At 41.5% G+C, this 22466-nt stretch overlaps 1 protein-coding gene across 2 annotated transcripts in view; it reads right to left on the reverse strand.

The window, feature by feature from the left end:
* Nucleotides 1–311: 311 nt before the first annotated feature.
* Nucleotides 312–22466, reverse strand: part of LOC126483843 (multiple C2 and transmembrane domain-containing protein) — a 1023771-nt gene continuing 1001616 nt past the window's right edge. For both annotated transcript variants that reach the window (XM_050107055.1, XM_050107056.1), the window contains one exon: nucleotides 312–4045. In XM_050107055.1, coding sequence (XP_049963012.1) covers nucleotides 3962–4045 — 84 coding nt within the window. In that variant the 3' untranslated portion in view covers nucleotides 312–3961. The remainder of the gene's footprint in view (nucleotides 4046–22466) is intronic.

Raw genomic sequence — 22466 nt, forward strand, 5'->3', positions numbered from 1 at the left:
GTGGATTAATGAAGACTGACGCCAGGAGGATTATACAAGCAGAGGATCTGCTGCAATGATAGCTCTCATCTGCATATTCAGAAAAGCTGTTGCTATAGGGAAGAATCCAGATGGTATGAATTGTGAAGCGTAATTGAACTCTAGCACATTGTGCTCAGCAGTGTGTTCCACCACTAGGTGGTCAACTTCAGAAAGAGAGGTTTTTCTATGATAAACATCATGTACCTCAGACCACACAGAAAAAAGTCTGTCAAACACTATTATTTTCAAAATGTACTGTGCAACTAAAATTTTGTAAATTAAAATATGTGTAATGTAAAAGATAAACTTTATTCACACATTCCAGCAATTTTCACCATTAACACAACAATTTTAGCTCCATATTTACATTAACAGAGAGACTAGATTTTTTAACTATAATAAAGAGTAACAAATAAAAAAATAAATATTGTCATAAGGAATGTAATGAATGTATGACATACTTATGCTCAGAATAGTAAGTAGGTAAAACATTTGTGAACAGTGCATATGTAATAGCATCAATGCATTACAACTGGATTATTTGACATCATAAATTATAGTAATACCACTCTCACACTGTGGTGTCTTTGAAGTTGTTCCTTACTTGTTACAATTTGAACACAACTTTTAGCTCCACCATCTAGTCCTATTTATGCATTCTCCTCTCCCCCACCCACCCCAATTAGTACCAGTATACCACAATTGAGACAATAATTTCAGCAGTTATTTTATTTCAGCATGGAGATAATGAACATATCCATGAAAGCAAAAATGGATACACCCATCTATTACAGCAGAATTATGAGGGACCTTTTTCCAATGCATAATTGACTTCTTTAGCTACATTAAACTTAAAAAAGATGGATTAATTTGAGTAAATCTTACTTTTATGCTAATAAGGGAGATAACAAAATTGTGTTTTGAGTTTGCATGTTCATAAAAGATTTAAATAATAGCACATAAAGTTGGCAGATATTGAACTTAATCACAATATATGATAAAAGACAGGGTACAATTGATCTCTGTTTTTTATATAGCGAAAAATAATACAATATTGAAGAATGAAATTCAGAACATCAGTAACTGAAATATTTTTTGTTACAGTCTAATGTTACACTTCTTTTACAGTGTCATCCGTTATTGTAGAAGTACTCAAGTTCTTCAGATCTGTTAAAGGTAAAAGTCTCACTAAGCGTGATGGTCTCTAACCAATCTAATACACACATGAAGAGGTTGAAAAAATCAGCCAACCAGTTGCAGCACAAGGGTTTATTAGCCCTTATTGGCTCAAATGGCTCTGAGCACTATGCAATTTAACTTCTGAGGTCATCAGTCACCTAGAACTTAGAACTAATTAAACCTAACTAACCTAAGAACATTACACACATTCATGCCCGAGGCAGGATTCGAACCTGCGACCGTAGCGGTCGCTCGGCTCCAGACTGTAGCATCTGGAACTGCACGGCCACTCCGGCCGGCTAGCCCTTATTATCTTTTGATGTAGGTTATGATATTTCTAAAAATATCTTCTTCAGAAGGAGTGGGCCTTGTTACATCACATGATGGTAGATTAGAATAGCTGAAGCCAAGTGTCGCTTATCATATATGAAATTGACAAAAACAAGAATTATCCAAAGCCATGACTTTAGATAGCAGCCAGATTACATTTACTGTACTTCAGAATGAATGCTCACCAGGAAATCCCAGAGGCTCTGTCTCTAGCATGATGTATACTTATCACAGACAAACTTTTATCCTGTGTTTCCTGTTATAATTTTACGTTTTCAAGAGCCTCTACCTGTGGACATTTACCAGTGAGCATTCATTCTGGAGTATACTAAATGTAAACTGGCTGCTATCTAAAGCTATGGCTTGGGGTAATTTGTCAATTTTATATATGGCAAGAGCCACTCAGCTTCTGCTGTTTTAATGTACCATCATGTTATGTAACAAGGCCCACTCCTTATGCAGAAGATATTTTTAGAAATATTGAAACTTGGGTCAAGGGCTAATAAACCTTTGTTTTGCAACTGGTTGGCTGAGTTTTTCCAACTTCTTAAGATTTACACAGCTGCTAATTTGCAGCCATGTTTAAGATTTTGTATTACACACATTTGATGAAGTAAAACAGTGTATTTGCTGAAGCCAACAGCAGAGCAGCCAACCATTTGCAGGTAATGCGCACAGCACTCAAGTGGCCATAAGATACACAGAATAGATGTAGCTGGATTTATAGGGGAGTGGAGAAAGACACAAGAAGAAATTCAGAGGTGTCACTGTCTATGTAATGGACACCAAGATGACAAAATCAGTACTTCTAAAACGAGTTGTTACAAAGATAAAATTATACACAGTATATGAAGTTAATTACCATGCCTCTTATTTATCTGTAATAGATCTGAAGATGTTCCACATTTTTTCAAAAGCAGTTACTTGATGAAAATGCTAAACTTTATAGACTGTAACAAAATACATTTAAATATTTCGCTTGTTGTAAGCTCCTCCATTTGACAGTATTTTATGCCAAGCCTTCACACATGAGACTCTGTCACAACAAGAAACATTTTTTTAATGTTTTATTTAGAAACAGGTGCTTGGCTGCACTGCTCTGGTAATATCTATTTAAGGTACACATGATGTGAATATTTTAGAAGCAAATATTTTCTAATGCCTTGATGCAGTCACAAATCACTTGACAATATAATTATACTGCAGCTCTCATATTCATAATATTTTATTTGTTTATACAAGTTATGTTCTCTTTTAGCTTGGTGTTCCATCTGAATTAACTGTCATATTTTATACTGTACTCATATTGTTCATTATATGTAACATTTATTATTATTTTAAAATTCTGTGGACAAAAACAAGTTCATACAAAAAGCACTGTCAGTCACAGCTTTATTAAAACCCAGAAGGAACATTTAAAGCACTATTTGTCCTTTTAAAATTTGTGTAACACAGTGATGGAAAACAGAAACAGAAAAATGAAGAAGAATTCTTTACACAAATTGTCTGGCAAGGAAGAATAGCATTTGTGCAGATCAATATTTCTTTTCATAAAAAGAATTTTCAATTCTGTATCCTTGCAGTAACAGAATTCAGGAAGACAACGACATATATATAGAAGCACTGCATATATGAACTGCACTGCATGGCACTTACTTTGGCTTAGACACACTTTTGTGCAGTTGTAAAAGCATTTCAATGTGGGCAAATCTCAGAGTAAAAGATAGATTTTTAATATTGTGCTTATGTAATAACAATTCAAATTACCTCTTAACATAAACAGTATTATTTAAGGATCTGAATATGAGTGCTTAAAAAATTTATTAGGCCACGTATTAAAATTTTTTGAGACCCTTTACAAAGCTGGAATATGAAAGTCCTAACACTATGCTCATATCATTGCATTCTCTTTCTTCTCTGTTCTCATTTTTACTAAAAGTAAGTTTCCAAAAAACTGACAAAACTTGTACCTCACACACACACACACACACACACACACACACACACATACACACACACACACACACACACACACACACACACACAAAGAGCTAGACCACAATCAGAAACAGAGACCAGTCACTACAAACATACATGGAATTAGAGTTATTTTTAATGAAACTGGAAGTATTAAAGTAGGAATGTTAATAGTAAAAAATGTGAACAGTCCATAAATAAAAAAGGCTATGAGGTTGTAAGGATAATAAGTCAGTCTCATCACAGTTATATGCACACAGAGTCTTTCATAAGGGAATCAGAATGACTGAAGTATACTCTCAGAATATGCATGACTGTAATTTTAACCTCACAGGCATACACAAGGTTCTTCAGTGTATGGAGTGAATGAATGATTCACCCCTCAGGATTCACATAATGCTTGTGACATATGTACCACTGCTGTGCACCTAGTGTCAAACACCACTGGCAGAGGTTACGAGACTTTATGTTTCTTCTTTTGATCTCTCCGCCTTTCAAGATCACTGGTGGGATGAGGTTTCAGTTCCCTGTAAGCAATCTGGAACATAAATATTGTATTTATAAAAGAGAACAGATAACATAGGCAGGAAAATCCTATTTTAGGGACATGTGAATCCTATGTCCATAATCAGTGCATTGAAAAATAAAAATGAGGAACTTTTCATGATAACCTATGTTTATAAATCAAGTGCAATTGGCACTTCTTTAAGTGTTTACTGAAGAGTACTTTACTGCAGATAGTAGGTATTAAGTTTCCCAGAAGGTAATGGTACAAAGTAGGGACCAATCCAGATGAGAGTTAAGAAGCTGTATCATTTTACATAACATATTTGAACATTGTCTTATCATGCTTCAGAAGGCCCAACAGTACCGACTGACCACTGTTTCATCCTCAGCGATAGGTGTCACTGGATGCAGATGTGTAGGGGCATGTGGTCAGCAGCCGCTCTTCCGTCAGCTGTCAGTTTTGGTGATCAGGAGCCACTACTTCTGAATCAGGTAGCTCCTCAACTGGCCTCACAAGGGCTGAGTGGAACCCACTCGCCAACAGCACTAGATAGACCTGGATGGTCACTCATCCAAAGGCTAGCCAAACCCTAGAGCGCTTAGCTTTGGTGATCTTATGGGAACCAGTGTTACCACTCCAGCAAGGCCATTGGTATAATATATATATGAGAGGTAACCATAAAGTTTTAATTATCACCACATAAAAATAATATTACATAAATAATTTTTTGTTTGTTTGTAGGTACATGACTGCAGTCCTGGTACACAATGAAATCCCTGTGCCACATTATTGTAGCATGTTGCTTGAGGAGTCAAAACAAAATGGCTCAACCTATTGACAGAGTGGAGTTTCGTGCACTAATTTCTTTCTTTCATTTGAAAGGGAACAATGCTGCAACAGTCTGTGCTGAGTTGATGGAAGTGTACAGCAACAATCAGCATCATATGATACTGTGATTAGGTTATGCAGATGCTTCCAGTGTGGTCAAACATGTCTGAATGATGAAGAACAAAGAGGCAGACCACCCCACTTTGAAGAACCAGGAACCACAAGAGAAGTGGAGGCCCTTGGTGGTCAAAGATTGACATATCACAATCAGGATAATAGTGGGAAAAGTAAAGATTGGTCATGAATTAGTTCTCAACATCTGGAATGACATTCTGAATATGACAAGATTTCCACCAACTGGGGTCAACAATTGTCCACACCAAAAAGCCAAGGTGGCAGCAGAAATATTGAAGCTATATCAAGTCAATCCAGTTGACTTCCTTAGCCACCTAATAACCATGTATGGGTGCTGTGTTTATCATTACAATCTCAGGACAAAGGAGCTATGTAAGTAGTGGAAACATGTCACTTTACCATCACCAAAAAATGTGTGGGTCCAACCATCATCAGGTAAGGTGGCAATGAGTGTTATCCGGGATTGTCATGATATGATGCTAACAAATTATGCTTATTAGGGGGAATCTGGCACTGAAGCATACTACTAAAATCTAGTGATGAGGATATGGGAAACTGTCAAGACAACAATGACCCAACTCATTCTGCTCAGGACATTTCACACATGCTGCTGGTTTGGGCTGCCAAATTTTGCCTTACCACCTCCCCCCCTCCCCCCCCCCCCCCTCCCCTATTCTTCCTCTTTCCTCTGACCATTGTGTGGCAGGCATTTCCAGAATGCCAAAGGTGAAGCAACAAGAGTTCAAATGCACTTACTCTATCTGTATAATATATTCTACTTTCTTAAGAATCCTTATCAGTTTATATCAGAACTGGCCTGAATGTGTGTTAGGGAAATGACTCTAATAACTGCACAATACCATTCCATTTTGTGTGTGTGTGTGTGGGGGGGGGGGGGGGGGTACATATTGTGTGCGCATGATGGATAATACTCGATTTACTTTTTTAATGTCCACAGTTAGCATCATAAACCAAAAAGCCATCTAAACTGTTACAGACTACAAATTGATATACAATCTGATGAAACACTTTGCTTCAAAATTTACATATTTATAAAAAGTCGTTACCTTTTGTGAATTTGTAGCTCATTAAAATGCTTAAAAGACCAACAACTCACAATGCACTTTAACTTATGTCATATTTATTGTGTTGGATTATGATACAAGTACCAAATATGTCAAATCAAATTCTAAAGCACACTTGATTCAAACAAATACTGGTACTGTCATCATATACAGAATTTTGAAATACTGAAATAATATGTAAAACTTGGAAATTCATCTTTAGGGAAAAGAAAACATTAAACGATGAGGTTATTTTAAGAGTATCAAAACAACAGCATACTTCAAGTTCCTTGCGCTGTTAAGAACAGGAACATTAAATCATACTTTTATGGTTATTGATCATACTAAAGAAGAACGAATATTATATGAAGATTACAAACATCCATTTAGTATTTAACACTAAATTGAACATTTATTAGTGACCAGTGTGAATAAATTAAAGTGTAATAATTGTATTTGCTTGAGGCAAGTGTGCATGTTCCTCACTGAAAGTTATGAGACAGAATATTGGTAGGTGTGTTAAGAATCAGAAATGTTATATAAACTGTGCTAATGTTATGGTGTTGTGCAGTATCAGCACTTATGTCATAACTTGCATGAAGGTGATAAAAATGTGTGGAGCAAGAAGCTTAAATAAATTTAGTGAACTGTTAAAACATAAGGCCAACTTTTTTTATTTATGACAACTAATTCAATTTTATCCGTAAGAGCAACTCTGAAATTGTGAGCCTGGAGAAAACAATAATGCAATTTTGACATCTGCAAGACCTTCAAGAACAAAGATAAGTAGTGTTGTTCTTGAAAAAATTGGAGTTACCATAGCTGAACTCATATCACACAAGGTAAGTTCATACAAGATTTCAAGTAGAGATCACAACTTCTGCCCTAGAATTTCCATAATCACCTAATATCATGAAGTCTTTCTTAAGAATAAGTTAGTGAGTACTTCCATCTGGTGTCTCAGTGCTGTGTGAAGACAGACATGCAGAAACACTACCAAAAGTGGATCAGATCTTGTCTCATATGCCAGCTTTGCAAAATTTCTTGACATGTGTAAGTCCCAATTGGTGATTTTTCCAGATACTACCACATGTTTCACCTATGTGCATTTGGATGTGGTTGACCCACTTCCCTCATCAGATGGACAGAGGTATTTGTTAATGGGTGTGATTAGTCATTACACCCACTGGCCTGAAACAACAGTGATAGAAAATATCACAGCTGAGACATTAGCTTCCACTTTTGCATCGACACGGTTGTCGAGATTTAGGTGCCCGCTGCATATCACTACTGACCATGGGCGTCACTTTGAGTCAGACCTGTCCACACAGCTGGCCAAATTTTGTGGATACACCCATCACAAGACAACGAGCTACCACCCAGCCATCAATGGGATGATTGAGTGCTGGCACTGTTGTCTGTAGGCAGCGTTAAAATGCCATGATGTATCTTGGACGTCAGCACTCCCCATGGTATTATACTTGGGTCACAGACAACTTTCAAGTCAGGCATCAGTGCGTCAGCAGCAGAATTAGTTTATGGTGAAAAATTGTGCCTGCCTGGTAATTTTGTGGACACAGACAATCAAGACAACCATGCAAAAGCAACCAGACTTTTTATGGTGTTTAAGACAGCATGTGTCCAAACTCTGACCTCTACAGGCTTTGTGTCATGGTATACTGCACTCTTTTATGCACCAAGACCTTGAGTATTGTACTCATGTGAGCTCTGTGCAGAGGGCATTAAACCTGCACTTCAAGCCTCATATTCCAGCTCATACAAGGTTCTCCAACACTCTGCACAAACAACAGGTGTTCTGTTGAATGGCAAGCCAACAACCATCTCACTGCACTGAGTAAAGCCAGCATACATATCACATGAGACACCACTGCCAGTGGACCACATAAATGATGACAAGCCTCCCAGCAGGACTCCACAATGTGTTCATCTCATACAGTGTAGCATCTGCCAGCCTCTGTGGTACCCCCTCCAATGTGGATGACCTGCTCCAGCTGCTGAGTTCACTTCCCAGTGAGGCTACTTGATACTGACACTCTGCTTCCACCAGGGGGCTGATGTAGCATCCTATGCATCAACCTCCAAGTGTTCACGTGAAGTGCTGTGTTGTGCAGTGACAGTGCAGTGTCATGTGTCCATACTGAGTGAATTGTTATCAAGCAGTTCTTTGCCGGGCCACCAGGAGCACTGCATTGCATATGTGATGTGTTTCTCCATGCACAGATTTACTCCTAGATTTAAATTTATTTTCTGTTGTTCTTTTCAACTACTCTCTGACATCATATAATGAGGTTTCCCAGCATACTTTCTGATTAAACACTGCAATTCTGCAAGAAGGCCAAAATTTCAATTTTGTTACCTTTGAGTTACAAGTGGAGAGCAGCCTTAAATGTCGCAATTAATAAAATATGTTCTTCTGTTTCTGAGGTTATTCCTCCTGCATACAGAACATGTCAAACAAGGGTCAGGCAGCATTTCCCATGCAAGGACTGACAAGACCACATGGGCAATAGTCATGGGCTAGGGTGGTAGGCCTACATTTAAGAATATCATAGAGAATAGTTGGACAGCACAGGTGTACTGCTGGAGTTGTGGAAAGAAGGCTGATCTCATTTTGGTGCATAACTAATTCCTATTCTCAGAGTATCAACTGGTTAATATATTCTCAGTCACAATGATCTTGTGAAGTAATAGGAATTGCTTGTGTCATCTGACATTTCTACATCTACATTTATATCCCAGAAACCACTTTGCTGTGTGCAGCAGAGGGTACATTGTGTACGACTGTCACTCCAGCCCTTCCTGTAGCAGTTGTGACTGGTTTGCTGGAAGAACGGTCATTGGCAAGCCTCCACGCAAACTCAGATTTCTTTAATTTTACATTCATGGTCTTTCTTGAGATATATGAGTGGCTGACTCTTCAAGGAATGTAAGCTCTCAGCATTTTAAATAAACAGTAAACTATTCCATGATGCAGAATGCCTCTCTGTCAGTGTCTGCCACTGGAGTTGGCCACACATTTCCATTATTCTTTCACACTTACTAAATGAACCTGTAATGAATCATGCAGCTCTTCTTTCGATCTTCACTATTTTCTCTATCAGTCCTTTCTAGAACAGAAACCACATTGATGAGCAATAGACAAGTATTGGTCAAACGAGGATTTGAAAGTTATCTCCTGAGACCTTAGTCTGCCAACTGACTTATCTGTTATTAGTTTTATATGAGTATTTCATTTTAAATCACTGTATCCATACTCCCAGATATTTTATAACTATGACTGCTTCCAGTGCCCTGCTTCCAGTGACTGTTCTGCAATTGTGTAATCTTATTCTAAGGTGTCTTCCTGCCTATCTGAGTGCAATATGTTACATTTATGTTGAGGATCAACTACCAATCCAGCATCAAGTGTCAATCCTCTGCAGGTCCTCTTGTAGTTCAGTAAAATTTTCTAGTTTAGAAGCTTCTCTGTTTACAATAGTATCACCCATGGAAAGCCTCATGGAGCTTCCACTGTTATCCACTAGTTCCCTTACATTTATTGTTGAAAGTAACAATCCTATATCACTCCCATAGTGCACACCAAAAGTTATTTTTGCCCCTGAAGGCTTTTATCCATTGAGAATGACATGCTGTATTTCGTTTGGTAGAAATTTTTCAATCCAATCACACAGCTGCTATGATGTTTCATTCACTCTTATTTTGTCTGAATGCCTTCAAGGAACATGGCATGAACCTGGGCACTGATATCTACTGCTTTCTGGCTCTTGTGGACAAACATAGTGAGCTGCATTTCACATGACTATTATTTTTGGAGCCCTTGTTGTTTCCTACAGAGTAGATTTCCAGGTTGCAGGAATTTTAATTAATCATGAGCATAAAACATGTTCCAGACTTCTTCAACAGACCAACATCAGAGATATGCACCTATTCTTTTGTGTGACTGTTTGATGGCCATTCTTGAAAGTGGGAATGAATTGACTTTCTCCATGTCACTAAGAATGCTTTGCTGCTCCAGGAACCTACTGCAGACAGATGCTATAAGAGGAAAAAGTTCTTTTACATACTCTATGCAGAGCTGTGTTGGTATCTCATCAGATCAAGTGGCCTTTCCAGTGTTGAGCTCTTTAAGTTGCATTTCTACCATGTGCTCATTTGTTTTGATATCTGCCATTTTAACATTTGTGCAACAATTTTAAGGGGGAACCACAGTGTGATCTTCATCAGTGAAACAGTTTTGGAGAAATATGTTTAGTATTCAGTCTTATCTCTGTCATTCTCCATTCCCATGTTGTCACAGAGTGCTTTCTTCCATTTCTAACATGCCAGTTGAACCATAGCAGATCCTTCCTGCTATACCTGTGGTAGACAAATATCAGTGTGAACTTTGTTGAATGCACAAATGGAGGGAGTCAGCTGGTGGGAGATTGGTCTGGTTTGTTTTGCTTTAGGACACAAAAAACAACTGGGGTCATGCATGCTCAAGTCAAAACTATAGAACACAAAGACAGAGTTAAAAAGTGACTATATGTGAGCCCCGATTGACATAAGAGAAGACAGCTAAAAACAGGTACGTGGAAAAAGGTCTAAAAACGACAACATACAGAAATGGAGGTACAAAACTAAAAATTAAATGGCCTTCACCATATTGCTTTGACACATAAAAAGTAAAATGTGATCAACAGCCTGTACGTCATTTGCTAAAATGGCTGATAACTCAGATGACAAACCCAAGCATGAAGGTAAACAGTTAAGAAATGGGCACTCCATCAGGAAGTGGTGGACAGTTAAAACTTGGGTGCAATGTGTACAAAGAGGTGGGAGGGCCGAGAGGAGGTCATCCAAGCTGCTGGGAGAGGCTTAGTAAGCCAGAGCTTATTCCCGTGAAGGGAGGATCATGGCGATGCCAAAGAGACACCACCTGCTGACAGATGGCAACACAGAGATCATTCGAGGTAATATAGGAACTTGCGGGCTAAGGTATGAGGACTGCAGCCTTGGCAACAGCATCAGCAGTCTCATTTCCTGGCAGATTGACATTACCAGGAACCCACAGAATCATGACACTGGCTCCACCAAAGTGAGCAAATGACAGTTTTCCTCAACCTAAGGGATGGGCGGTGTACAACACACACAGACTTTGAATGGTGCTGAGTGAGTCTGAGCAGAGGACACAATTGAAAAGGCTGTGTCACTGGATGTACTCTATTGCCTGATACAGGGTGAAGAGCTTGGCTGTAAATACTGAGCAGTGTGCCTGTAGTCGATATCGAAAGACATGGGTGCCAATGATGAAGGCACACCCAACCCCACGGTCAGTCCAAGAGCCATCAGTGCATACAAAGGTACTATTGCAAAGGTCATGAAATGGAAGGCAATAGACAAAGACTGGAGTAGTGTCCTTAGGAAGCGAATGAAGGCCAATGTTAACATGGGCCACTTCATGAAGCCAAGGTGGTGAAATGTTCACACCCACCCGGAAAGTTGCAGGCAGTGTGAAGTTAAGCCACTGTAGCAAGTGGGAAAAGCAGACTCCAGGAGGTAACAGAGAAGAGGGAAGTGCCCCATACTAGTGATCAAAGGAACCATCAAAGAAGTACACATAGGATGGATGGCATACAAACAGCATGCATACCCACTGTGGAGAAAGTCATGGCAGTAGGACAGTGGTAGTTCAGCAGCTTCAGCATACAGACTCTCAACCGGGCTAGTGTAAAAGACGCCCGTGGCTAGATGGATGCTATGATGGAGAATAGTGCTGAGACAGTGTAAGAGGGATGGACATGCAGACGCATAAACTAAGGACCCATAGTTGAGTTTTGAATGGACAACGGACCAGTACAATTGAAGAAGGGTCGTTCGATCAGCACCCCAGGAAGTACCATTGAGGACACGTAGGACATTGAGGAACTGCGTATAACAGGCTGCCAGGTAAGACACATGGGAGGACCAAGAATGTTTCCTGTCCAGCATGAGCCTCAGGAATTCCATTGTTTCAATAAACAGAAGGGCAACAGGCCCAAGATGTAAAGGTGGTGGGAGAGACCATTAGTGCCGCCAGAAATTCATACAGATGGTTTTGTCAGGGGAAAAGTGAAGACCATTGTCGATGCTCCTGGAGTAAAGACGCAGCTCATTGAGACAGGTCCATGGAGAACTGCAATATATGGCAAAATCGTCAACAAAAAGGGAGCCGGAGATGCCCAGCAGGAGACAGGCCATTATAGGGTTAATGGTGATAGCAAAGTGGACAGAACCCTGAGGCACACCATTTTCCTGGATAAAGGTGTCTGACAAGGTGGAACCCACAAGCACCTTGAAAAAAATGCCTGAAGAAAACAGGGCAGGTGGCCACAGAAGTCCTGCGTGTAAAGAGTATGGAGGATACCAATTCTCCAGCAGGTGTTGTAGGCCTTCTCCTAATTGAAAAACATGGCCACAGTCTAGGATTTCTGCAGAAAACCATTCATGATATGGATGGACAAAGCAACAAGATGGTCAACTGCAGAATGCCGTACTCGAAATCCACACTGTGCAATCATGAACGCAGCTGATAAGAGAGATGGGGCAGTAGCTGGAAGGAAGGTTTTTGTCCTTACCAGGCTTAGGTATGGGTATGACAGTGGCTTCACGCCAGCATCCGGGAAACGTGCCCTCCAATCAGATACGGTTGTACGTGTTAAGGAGAAAGTGTTTGCCTGCAAGGGAAAGGTGCTGCAACATCTGAGTGTGGATGGCGTCTGCCCCTGGGGCGGAGGATCAGGATGAACTGAGAGCATGATCTAGCTCCCTCATACTACTGGAGGCATTGTAGCACTCACAATTCGGAGAAGAGAAGGGTATCGCCCGAGCCTCCTCCATTTGTTTCCAGGGTGACAGTGGGAAGAGCTCAAAAATTCCGCAAAATGGCAGCTCAGGGTGTTGGAGGTAGCAGTAGAGTCCACGATGAGATCATCTGCTACTGTCAGTCTGGATATTGGGGAATGGATCTTGGTCCCAGAGAGCCATCAGAGGTTGGCCCACACAACAGAGGAAGGGGTGGAACTGTTAAAAGAACTAGTGAATGAAATCCAGCTAGCTCTTTTGCTATTCCAAAGAACATGACAACACTTTGCACAAATCTGTTTATACTGAATGCAGTTTGTCATTGTAGGATGGCAGTGAAAAACATGGAGAGCATGTCTCTGAGGGTGAATTGTGTTGTGGCATGCCTCAGTCCACCAAGTGACTGGGACACGATGAGGTAAAGAGGAAGTACGAGGAATGGAAAGTATGTGAGATATTCCACCTGGTCATCACAACTGGGGAAATATTGTTCTTTGAAGGTGAACAGGGAGGAGTAAAGCTGCCATTCAGCATTAGTAAGCCGCCATTTGGGCATGCATGCAGATGAGGTAGGATTCAGAAAATGGATAGCACATGGGAAATGATAGCTTGGGTAGGTGTCAGAGAGAGCAGACCACTCAAGACGGTGGGCAAGCGGGGCAGTGCACAAGGATAGGTCCAAATGGGAATATGTGTGCAAGGAGTCAGAAAGGAAAGTAGGTGCTTCAGTGTTAAGGCAGAAGAGGTTAAGTTGGTTAAGAAGGTCAGCCGAGAGGGCACCTCTCTGACAGGTTCTGGGAGAACCCCAAAGGGGACGATGCACATTGAAGTCATCGAGTAGCAAAAATGCTAAAAAAAGCTGTAAATCTTCTGTGTGGGACCAAAGGCTATGAATGTTCCATTGGAGGAGAGTCATGATGAGAAAGAGATCCAGGGGTGTCACCTCGGGGGCTGCTGAGTGACAGCCAGTGAAGAGTCACTACTAGGGGCACAGAAGCAGGAGGATCCTGCCCCACGGGGTCCACAGAAGCACCAACTTGCTTGTGCGGTAGGTCTGTGGAGTCCAATGCTGGAAAATGGTTGGTGGTGTGCACCAGCGACACGGAGGCTGCCCGGGCTAAGGTATCATGTGGTGACACTGTCGAAGAGGATCTTCGACTTGGCAAAGGAGAAGACTCCTTGCCTTTGGTGGACTTATTTGAGCCTTTCCAGTTAGAGGAAGACTCAGGTGTTGTCTGGCTGGAGTGACGGAGGAAGTCTTCACAGGGTACTCCTTCTGTCCTTTCTGGCCTACTGGTTGTGTAGCTGGTGGCTTCGCCCCTTGAGGTGAGAGTTTGACAGCTTGTTGCACAGCTGGGTGGGGTGATGGCAATGCTGCCTTGACATTGGGCGATTTCACAAACTCAGTGCTGAAATGGAGGTCGCATGTCTGCATGGCCATGTCTTTCACAGAGCAAGGGGGAACAAGAACAGAACTATGGGTGCCAGACCGGAGAATGCAGGGTTTGTGACTAGCCAGTAATTTGCGAGTGACAGGGTAAGGCACTTTTTCCTTTACCCGGATCTCTTGGACAGTCTGCTCATCAACATACATGGGACAATCCTGAGAGGAGGTGGCATGGCTGCCTTTGCAGTTGATACACCGGAGACAAGGAGGCGGACAATCGCTCTCATGTGCATCCTTACCACAGGTTACACATTTGTCTGGGTGTCGACAAGACATTCTAGTGTGGTTGAAATGACACTGGTAGCAGCACATTCGGTTCAGAATGTACAGCCAGACTGTGATAATTTCATAGTCTGCTTTGAACTTGGATGGAAGCACCACTCTATCAAAGGTGAGAAAAAGAGTGGGGTGGGTACTAAGGAGGAATCTATCTTTTTCATTACATGATGGATGGCAATGACACCCAGATCAGAGAGGTAAGATTTGATTTCAGCCTCAGTTAGACCACCGAGCAGCCTGGTGTAAATTACACCATGGGAAGAATACAAAGCTCTATGGACTCTGACACGAACAGGGTAGCCGCGGAGAAGCGAGGCAGCAAGCAGTTGTGATTGAGAATCAGAAGTAGTCTCCAGAAGCAATATGCTATTCCATAAATGAGAACACGATTTCTCAGGACTGGCAATTGCATCAACTCCTTTCTGAATAATAAACAGATTTACCGTGGCAAAGGACTGACAGTCTTCAGTACGTGAGACCACAAGGAACCGTGGTGCAGGAGGAAGGGTCTTTGAATCATTAGCCTCATTACATTTACATTTTTTAGACATTGATTGGGAAGATGATTGATTCATTGTGATAAAATCCCCAATGATTGCCAGCGTCTCCAATGGCACACTCCTTCCAACTGGGGGCCCCCTTCACAAGGGGACGCACCCACCGTAGGTGATTGTTCTCGCCTCCCAAACACCTGACAGAGGGACCAATCGGTAATTTGGGAAGGTTGCAGCTCAGGAAATCAACCCTCCCTGGGCCTGGCCTGTAGCAGGGGGTATGTGCAAACCTAACCTGTTGATCTGGGACTGGGAATTACACATCACCCAGTCATCTGTTACACATGAGATGCACGGGCTGGCCTTCAGTAGCACACAGGAAGGAAGAAGAAAAAGAAGAACCTCAAACGCCGAAGTGGAGGAACAAGAGGAGAATGGAAACATAGAAGGGAAAAGGGAGCAAAAAACAAAGATGAGACTCTTATGTAAGTGACAGACAATGCAGAACATTCCCAATAGCACCCTACACATGTTCCCCAAAGGAGGGGAAAAAGAATAGCAAGAGGATAGACATGCAGTACAGAAGGGAAAAATGCTGCAAAGGCTGGGGCACCATGGTAGCCAAGCATGAAACCATCAAAGAGTGGCGAGCCCCATGGGGGAGGGGGGGGGGGGGGGGGGGGAGTTGGTGGGGGAGCTTCCTGTGGAAGAGTAACCCAACTGAACAGTACAGAGAACAAAATGTGACAGACAGACCAGGATAGGGACAATGAGGACAGTACAGCAAAGATTGATCCACAGGTATCAAGCACGAACATTGAACTGCCTGGCTGTGTGCTGAGCAGCTGCCTAAATACCGGCTGTATGGAATGGAATAGGTTGGCACACTCACATAGCAAGATGATGGCATGCTCACTGTTCAAGTCCTGTGCAGTCACAGTACCCTCTATCAGATATCGAGGTCCGTCTGCTCCAGAGGGCATTCAGCCTCTGTAGTGCCTGATAACCAGATTTCCCATCTTTCACAACAGTGCTCAGTACATACCTGCCCAAGGTACACCTTTTCTTACTTTTCTGTTTACAGCTATATTCAGTGATGCTGCAACAGCCTCACCATCACTCATTCCCTGTCCTATGCTAACCAGTTCAAAAAGTTCAGATCTGAATATCAGTTATATTGCCTTCACAAGTCCTCCTCTGATCAGATGCTCAAGGTAGTTTTCAGATAAGGCATTTAAAACAATTTTATGTGATTATCTGTCCCTATTATCTACCTTAATCAATAGTGTTTCCACACTTACAGCTGGTAAGCTGAAATTTGCACCTAATACTATAACAAATGATGTGGAAATTTACTCAAAATTGTCTTCATGTTTCCCATCAAATGTTACATTAGCACTGTTCCTGAGGCAGGGAGTCTATAAAAGCATCTGATGATCAGGTTTGATCCACCTTTAACACTTATCTTCACCCAAATAATTTTGCATTTGAAATCTGTTCTAAGTTTCACTAAAATGCAGTCAGCTCACACAATGAAAATACATTAAAAATTATGCAAAAACTTGGAGCTGATGATGGTAGTGATTTTCAAGTGAGGGCATTAAACAGAAGGTCGGTCATCAGCAACTTAACTAGGTAAAATCAAGGATAAAATATCAATTTAGACACAGTTAAAAAGGGGACAGATGACTGTGCCTTTATCACTACTCAGAAACAAAGGATGACCAAGTCACCCTGTGACAGACTAATAATGCAAGTGCCAAATATCCATTGCAAGGTTGGAGGATGCACAGAAGATGGAGAAGTCCACAAATAAAGAACACAGTACAGGATGATGATGATGATGATGAGGATGTCTGATTCGTGGGGCACTCAACTGTGCGGTCATCAGCGCCTGTATGAAGTCACAATTTTTACGCATCCAATTTTTTACACAGTCCAGTCACAAATGATGATGATGAAGATGATGATGTGGATGATGATAATGATGATGATGAAATGATGAGGACAACACAAACACCCAGTCCCCGGGCAGAGAAAATCCCCAACTCGCCTGGAAATCGAACCGGGTCCCCATGATCCAGTGGCAGCAACACTAGAAAGTACAGGATGCTGTACCATCAGCATAATACGGTTGATCTCAATGGAGAATGTCACGACACTTGGAACACTCTTTGAGGGACACCATCTCCTGCTTAAAATGGTCAGACGGGACATTCCAAACCTTGTATCTACAACACCAGCCTCAGACGAAGGGGTTGTACGAAAGTGGGTCGACGCTCATGGAGTGTCCACAGATAGAGCTGCAACAAAATATGGCTCCACGTAGTATTATAGGCCTTTTCAAAATCACAGAAGACACTGATAAGGTGTTGCGTACAGAGGAAAGCTTGTTGAATTGCTGCTTCAAGCAGGGTCAGGTTATCGAGTGTGGAGTAATACCTCCCGCACCTGTACTGGGAGTAAATTAGTGGAGACCTGGTTTCAAGAACCCACACTAGGTGCTGGGTGACCATATGCTCCAGTGCCTTTCCCATGCAGCTTATGACTAGTGCTACAATAACTACTAGGGTTATTTCAATCCTTCCCTGGTTTTTAAAATTGAGATTAAAATAGATTCTTTCCACAAGTTGGGTCTCTTGTCATCCAAATTTCATTAAAAGGCTGAAGGAGGACCTCCTCCCACTGCGGATCCAACTGCTTCAACATGATGTACCCCCAATCATGTCATGACTAGGCATAGTATCATGAGCTATTGACAATGCAGAATCAAACTCCCACAGAGAGAAAAGCTGGTTGTATTCCTCAATGTTGGTGGAACTGAAATCAAAACCAACACTCTCCTGGACAATAATGATGGAAAGCTGGATCCTGCTAGAATCAGCTGTAATGTCTTGTACGATTAAGCCATTGTCTGAGCAATGTCTCTTAATGATGTTAGGAGACACCCCTGCTCTCGCACAGCTGCTATTGGATGTTGTGAGTTCTGCCTTGAGATCCTCCTGAATGCTTCTCAATTTATTTGCAGACATGGACCTACTGATGGAGTTCAGAAACTCTTGCCAAGACCTCTGCTTACTGTCCTGAATTATTCTCCTTACCTTTGCCCACTTCAGTAGAAAGGCTGCAAGATTCACGTCTGTAGGGCACTGATTGAATTTGTATAGCTACCCTCCTTCCCCTGATTGCAGAACAACACTCATTACACCAAGGGACAGGCTGACTCAGAGGTGTTCCCATTGTCTTCAGAATGGATGCATCAGCTGTGTGGTGGATCATTCCTGTAATGTGGCCCGCCAAGAACTGGATGCCATCAAACTGTTCAAAAACTGCCCATAAAGTACCCAGTCACCCTATCTGAACAGCCATCTTAGCAGCTTTCTTTCAAGATCTGCTCCACAGCGCAGATGGATCCAGATAGGGTAGTGGTCACTACCGTGAATGTCCTCATCCATTTCCCACTGAGCAGTGTCTGCAATGCCAGGTGAGCAGAAGAAGAGGTCTATGGCTCTAGATGAACCGTAGCAGCACTAAAATGTATAACTTGACCAATGTTCATCAATATGATGTCTGTAGTTAGTGTCAGATCCTCAGCTACCCAACCCTTGGGGCAAGTGGTGTTAGTATCCTGTAGAACACTGTATGCATTAAAGTCTCCTAAGATCAGAAAGGGCCAACATATTTAATCAAGGAACGTGAGGACCCCACAGACAATGGGCTCATGGGGCAGTAGGTACAAAGAGCAGACCATGGCAGCAATATGGGACCCTATCTGAGTAACAGCAGCTTGTAGTGCTGCGGTTAAGGGCAAAGGGGAGGTGTGGAATGTGTGCATGATGAATACTGCTACCCCACCTTTCATTGTGTCACCAGTAAGAAATGGTAGCCTGCAAGCACAGGATCATCAGTCTGTTACGAATGAGTCTTTTGGAGACTGAGGCAAAAAGGTCTGTCCTGTAAGAAGATTCTCAATTCCTCCAGAGGAATTCTGTATCCATTCATATTCCACTGTAGTATGGAAGCAGTGTGGTTTTGGTCCACCCGTATCATTGTAGAGTAAGGGAAAGTGGAGGGCCTGCCTGGGGGCATTGAAATTCATGTTGTTCTGCTCATCAGTCAGACATACCAGAATAAAGCCTGATGGTGCCAAGGACAGATTTTGACCCAAACATCATGACCCTTTCCCACTCCCTTTTACTTCAAGATGATGGGGAAAGGGAGCACTGAGAGATACTCTGCTTTTGGGGTGCCTTCTTGATGCTCACTGTGAAAATTTTGCTGGTCTCTTCTATCATTGGCTTCAGCATGTACAGGTACAAGTACAGGTGCTGGTGGTGGATAATGGTGTGCTGGAAGTCATTTGCATTGAAACATTCACCTTAGGAGCTGGTTTCTGCACCATGGAAGGATCCAAAGTGGTAAACACTTGGGGTTTTGTCACCTTATACTGTTTTTGGCTTCTGCAGAGGGGATTTTGCATTCCTCAGCGAAAACAGGGCAATCTCAGCTCCAGACTGGGTGGCTCCCAGAGCGATTAATACATACTGCTGGAGACAGACAGACAGGGTGCCTTTCCACACTCTTCACAGGTTGCTTCGCCTCTGCAACTCAACATTGTATGGCCAAATCACTGGAAATTTGTAGTACCACATAGATTTAGGTATGTAAGGCCTAACCTAAAGTTGGAGGAACTGCCATAATGTGTTCAGGCAGAAATGAAGAACTGAAGATCACAATGAAGATGGCGCACTTCTCTATTTCTCCGTTATTCCTTTGTGTCCTTTGCTCCACTTCCACTATCCCTGTGATGCCCAATCTCATTTGAGTTCTGAGATGGCTATGGGAATAATATCATGGCATGTGATCACATCTTGCCCAAGCTGAGGGAGTTATGCAACTTAACAATTATGTCACAGTCTCACACTTTTTCTGACTTCCTAAGAAGTTCTACTTGCTTTGCCCTGTTAGTCTCTACCAAGAAGGACATATTTCATAACTGCTTAACAGACTTTAAGATACCAGCAATCCCTTCTAAGCCTTTATGAAGGCACTTTTCCAAACATCCCCTCCTTCCTCTTGATCACTACAAACTCCTTCAGCTCCATCGCAAAACGCAGTTCGATTATCAAGAGGACTAGCCTCACTCATTTGTTCAGATGGATGGGTGTGAGTACTCCCAGACAGTACATCCATCATGTTGGAAGTAGATAAGTTTGAGTTTGAGGGTTCCATCTTGGTCCCACAAGCAGCTATCAAAGGAGAGGTCCACTCAGACAGAGTCCTGCTTGTCTCAGTAAGTCTTACACAACTGAGGTATTGTAGGTCCAGAGAGGTCGCCCACTAATTACTGTTCTACCTCAACAACCAAGCATTTCATTGGCACACAGTACTACTTAAGATTGAGGTTTTCCCCCCTATAGTTGCTGAAGCATGCCCAGAGGTTACGTTGACAGAGGACTGGTGGCACTCACCAGTCCATGTTCAGAAACCCCATGGTTGCCAAGCCTGCAGCCAACAAACAAATGCCAAGGCTCTGAGGGCCAAAAATTGGGAATAAGTTAGTATATACTAGTCAACAAACTAAAATAAACAGGTATAATCACTTCTTCTCAGAGACAATTAAGAATGAAAATCAACCAAATCCTATGTATAAACAGTGCCATTGTAAATGCACTCTGAACAAGGTTCAGTTCTAGATCTTGACCTTTCATATGTAATGCTCTGTCACCTTTGCCATCAGAACATAAACTATCAAGTGACTCACTATTAAAATGCATAGGAGAATCCAGAAATATTTTGAGGCTGATAGAAGCTTTTCTTTGGTTCATCCTTTCAGCTGGACTCACAGTCCATTTCTAATGGAATTATGAAATTTATGATTTATGATTTTGGCAAAGAACCAATAAGAAAGAACGACACCAATATTGGAAACTATCACTTCTATTTCAATGAGGTTTACACAGCTGGCAAGAATAGCTTCCAGAGCAAGTTAACATTTTACTCTTTCTCAAATAGAGGATTTTGGCAAAGAACCAATAAGAAAGAACGACACCAATATTGGAAACTATCACTTCTATTTCAATGAGGTTTACACAGCTGGCAAGAATAGCTTCCAGAGTTTTACTAGACTTCAATATGAGCACAACTGGTAGCACAAACTATGTCTATGGAATAACTAATCTCCTGCTATCCACTTGTAGGCTTTGTGAGTGCCACTATAATCTGGCCATGAAGATCTGTGGAGCAGCACTGAAGAACTGAACCTGCTAGGCATTTTCAAATGGATTATTTGCTAGAGAAATGCCAAAAAAATGTAAAAAGAAGGTACATTTGCCACTAATGTATACTGTGTCAGGTGACTAAATGTCAGCTGACACTACACTTATTAGTGAAAGTTTAAGGCAATGGATATACTTGTTTTTATCTTGAACTGAACCATAATGGCCTAAAAGATACAGCTGCACTGGACATAATAGGTAGTTTTGTTTTGCAACAGAATTTAGACAGTTGGTGGTATTTTTAGTGAGAGAATCTAAAATATATTTGCCTCCCTTGAAGTCTAATGCTATAAAACAGAAACAATTTGACACCAAAGTGGCAGTAACTGTTGAAAGTAAAATCTCGCAGTTTGTCACAGATTAATGTACAAAAATAACTCTTAGATAGATGAACACTGTTTTCCGGTTACATCTTGTGCCTTTTCAGAACCAGTTTGGAGAGTCCTTTCCTCCACCTCAGCATCTGAACACCCTACTTCTTTTGGTGTCCTACATGTTTGGTGTCTAATTTGTGCATATGTCATGCTAGTTCAAGTTTTTCTGTTTCCACCGCAAGTTAACATTTTACTCTTTCTCAAATAGAGGATTTTGGCAAAGAACCAATAAGAAAGAACGACACCAATATTGGAAACTATCACTTCTATTTCAATGAGGTTTACACAGCTGGCAAGAATAGCTTCCAGAGTTTTACTAGACTTCAATATGAGCACAACTGGTAGCACAAACTATGTCTATGGAATAACTAATCTCCTGCTATCCACTTGTAGGCTTTGTGAGTGCCACTATAATCTGGCCATGAAGATCTGTGGAGCAGCACTGAAGAACTGAACCTGCTAGGCATTTTCAAATGGATTATTTGCTAGAGAAATGCCAAAAAAATGTAAAAAGAAGGTACATTTGCCACTAATGTATACTGTGTCAGGTGACTAAATGTCAGCTGACACTACACTTATTAGTGAAAGTTTAAGGCAATGGATATACTTGTTTTTATCTTGAACTGAACCATAATGGCCTAAAAGATACAGCTGCACTGGACATAATAGGTAGTTTTGTTTTGCAACAGAATTTAGACAGTTGCTGGTA

This window comes from Schistocerca serialis, chromosome 6 (assembly GCF_023864345.2).
Source record: "Schistocerca serialis cubense isolate TAMUIC-IGC-003099 chromosome 6, iqSchSeri2.2, whole genome shotgun sequence".
Taxonomy (NCBI): domain Eukaryota; kingdom Metazoa; phylum Arthropoda; class Insecta; order Orthoptera; family Acrididae; genus Schistocerca; species Schistocerca serialis.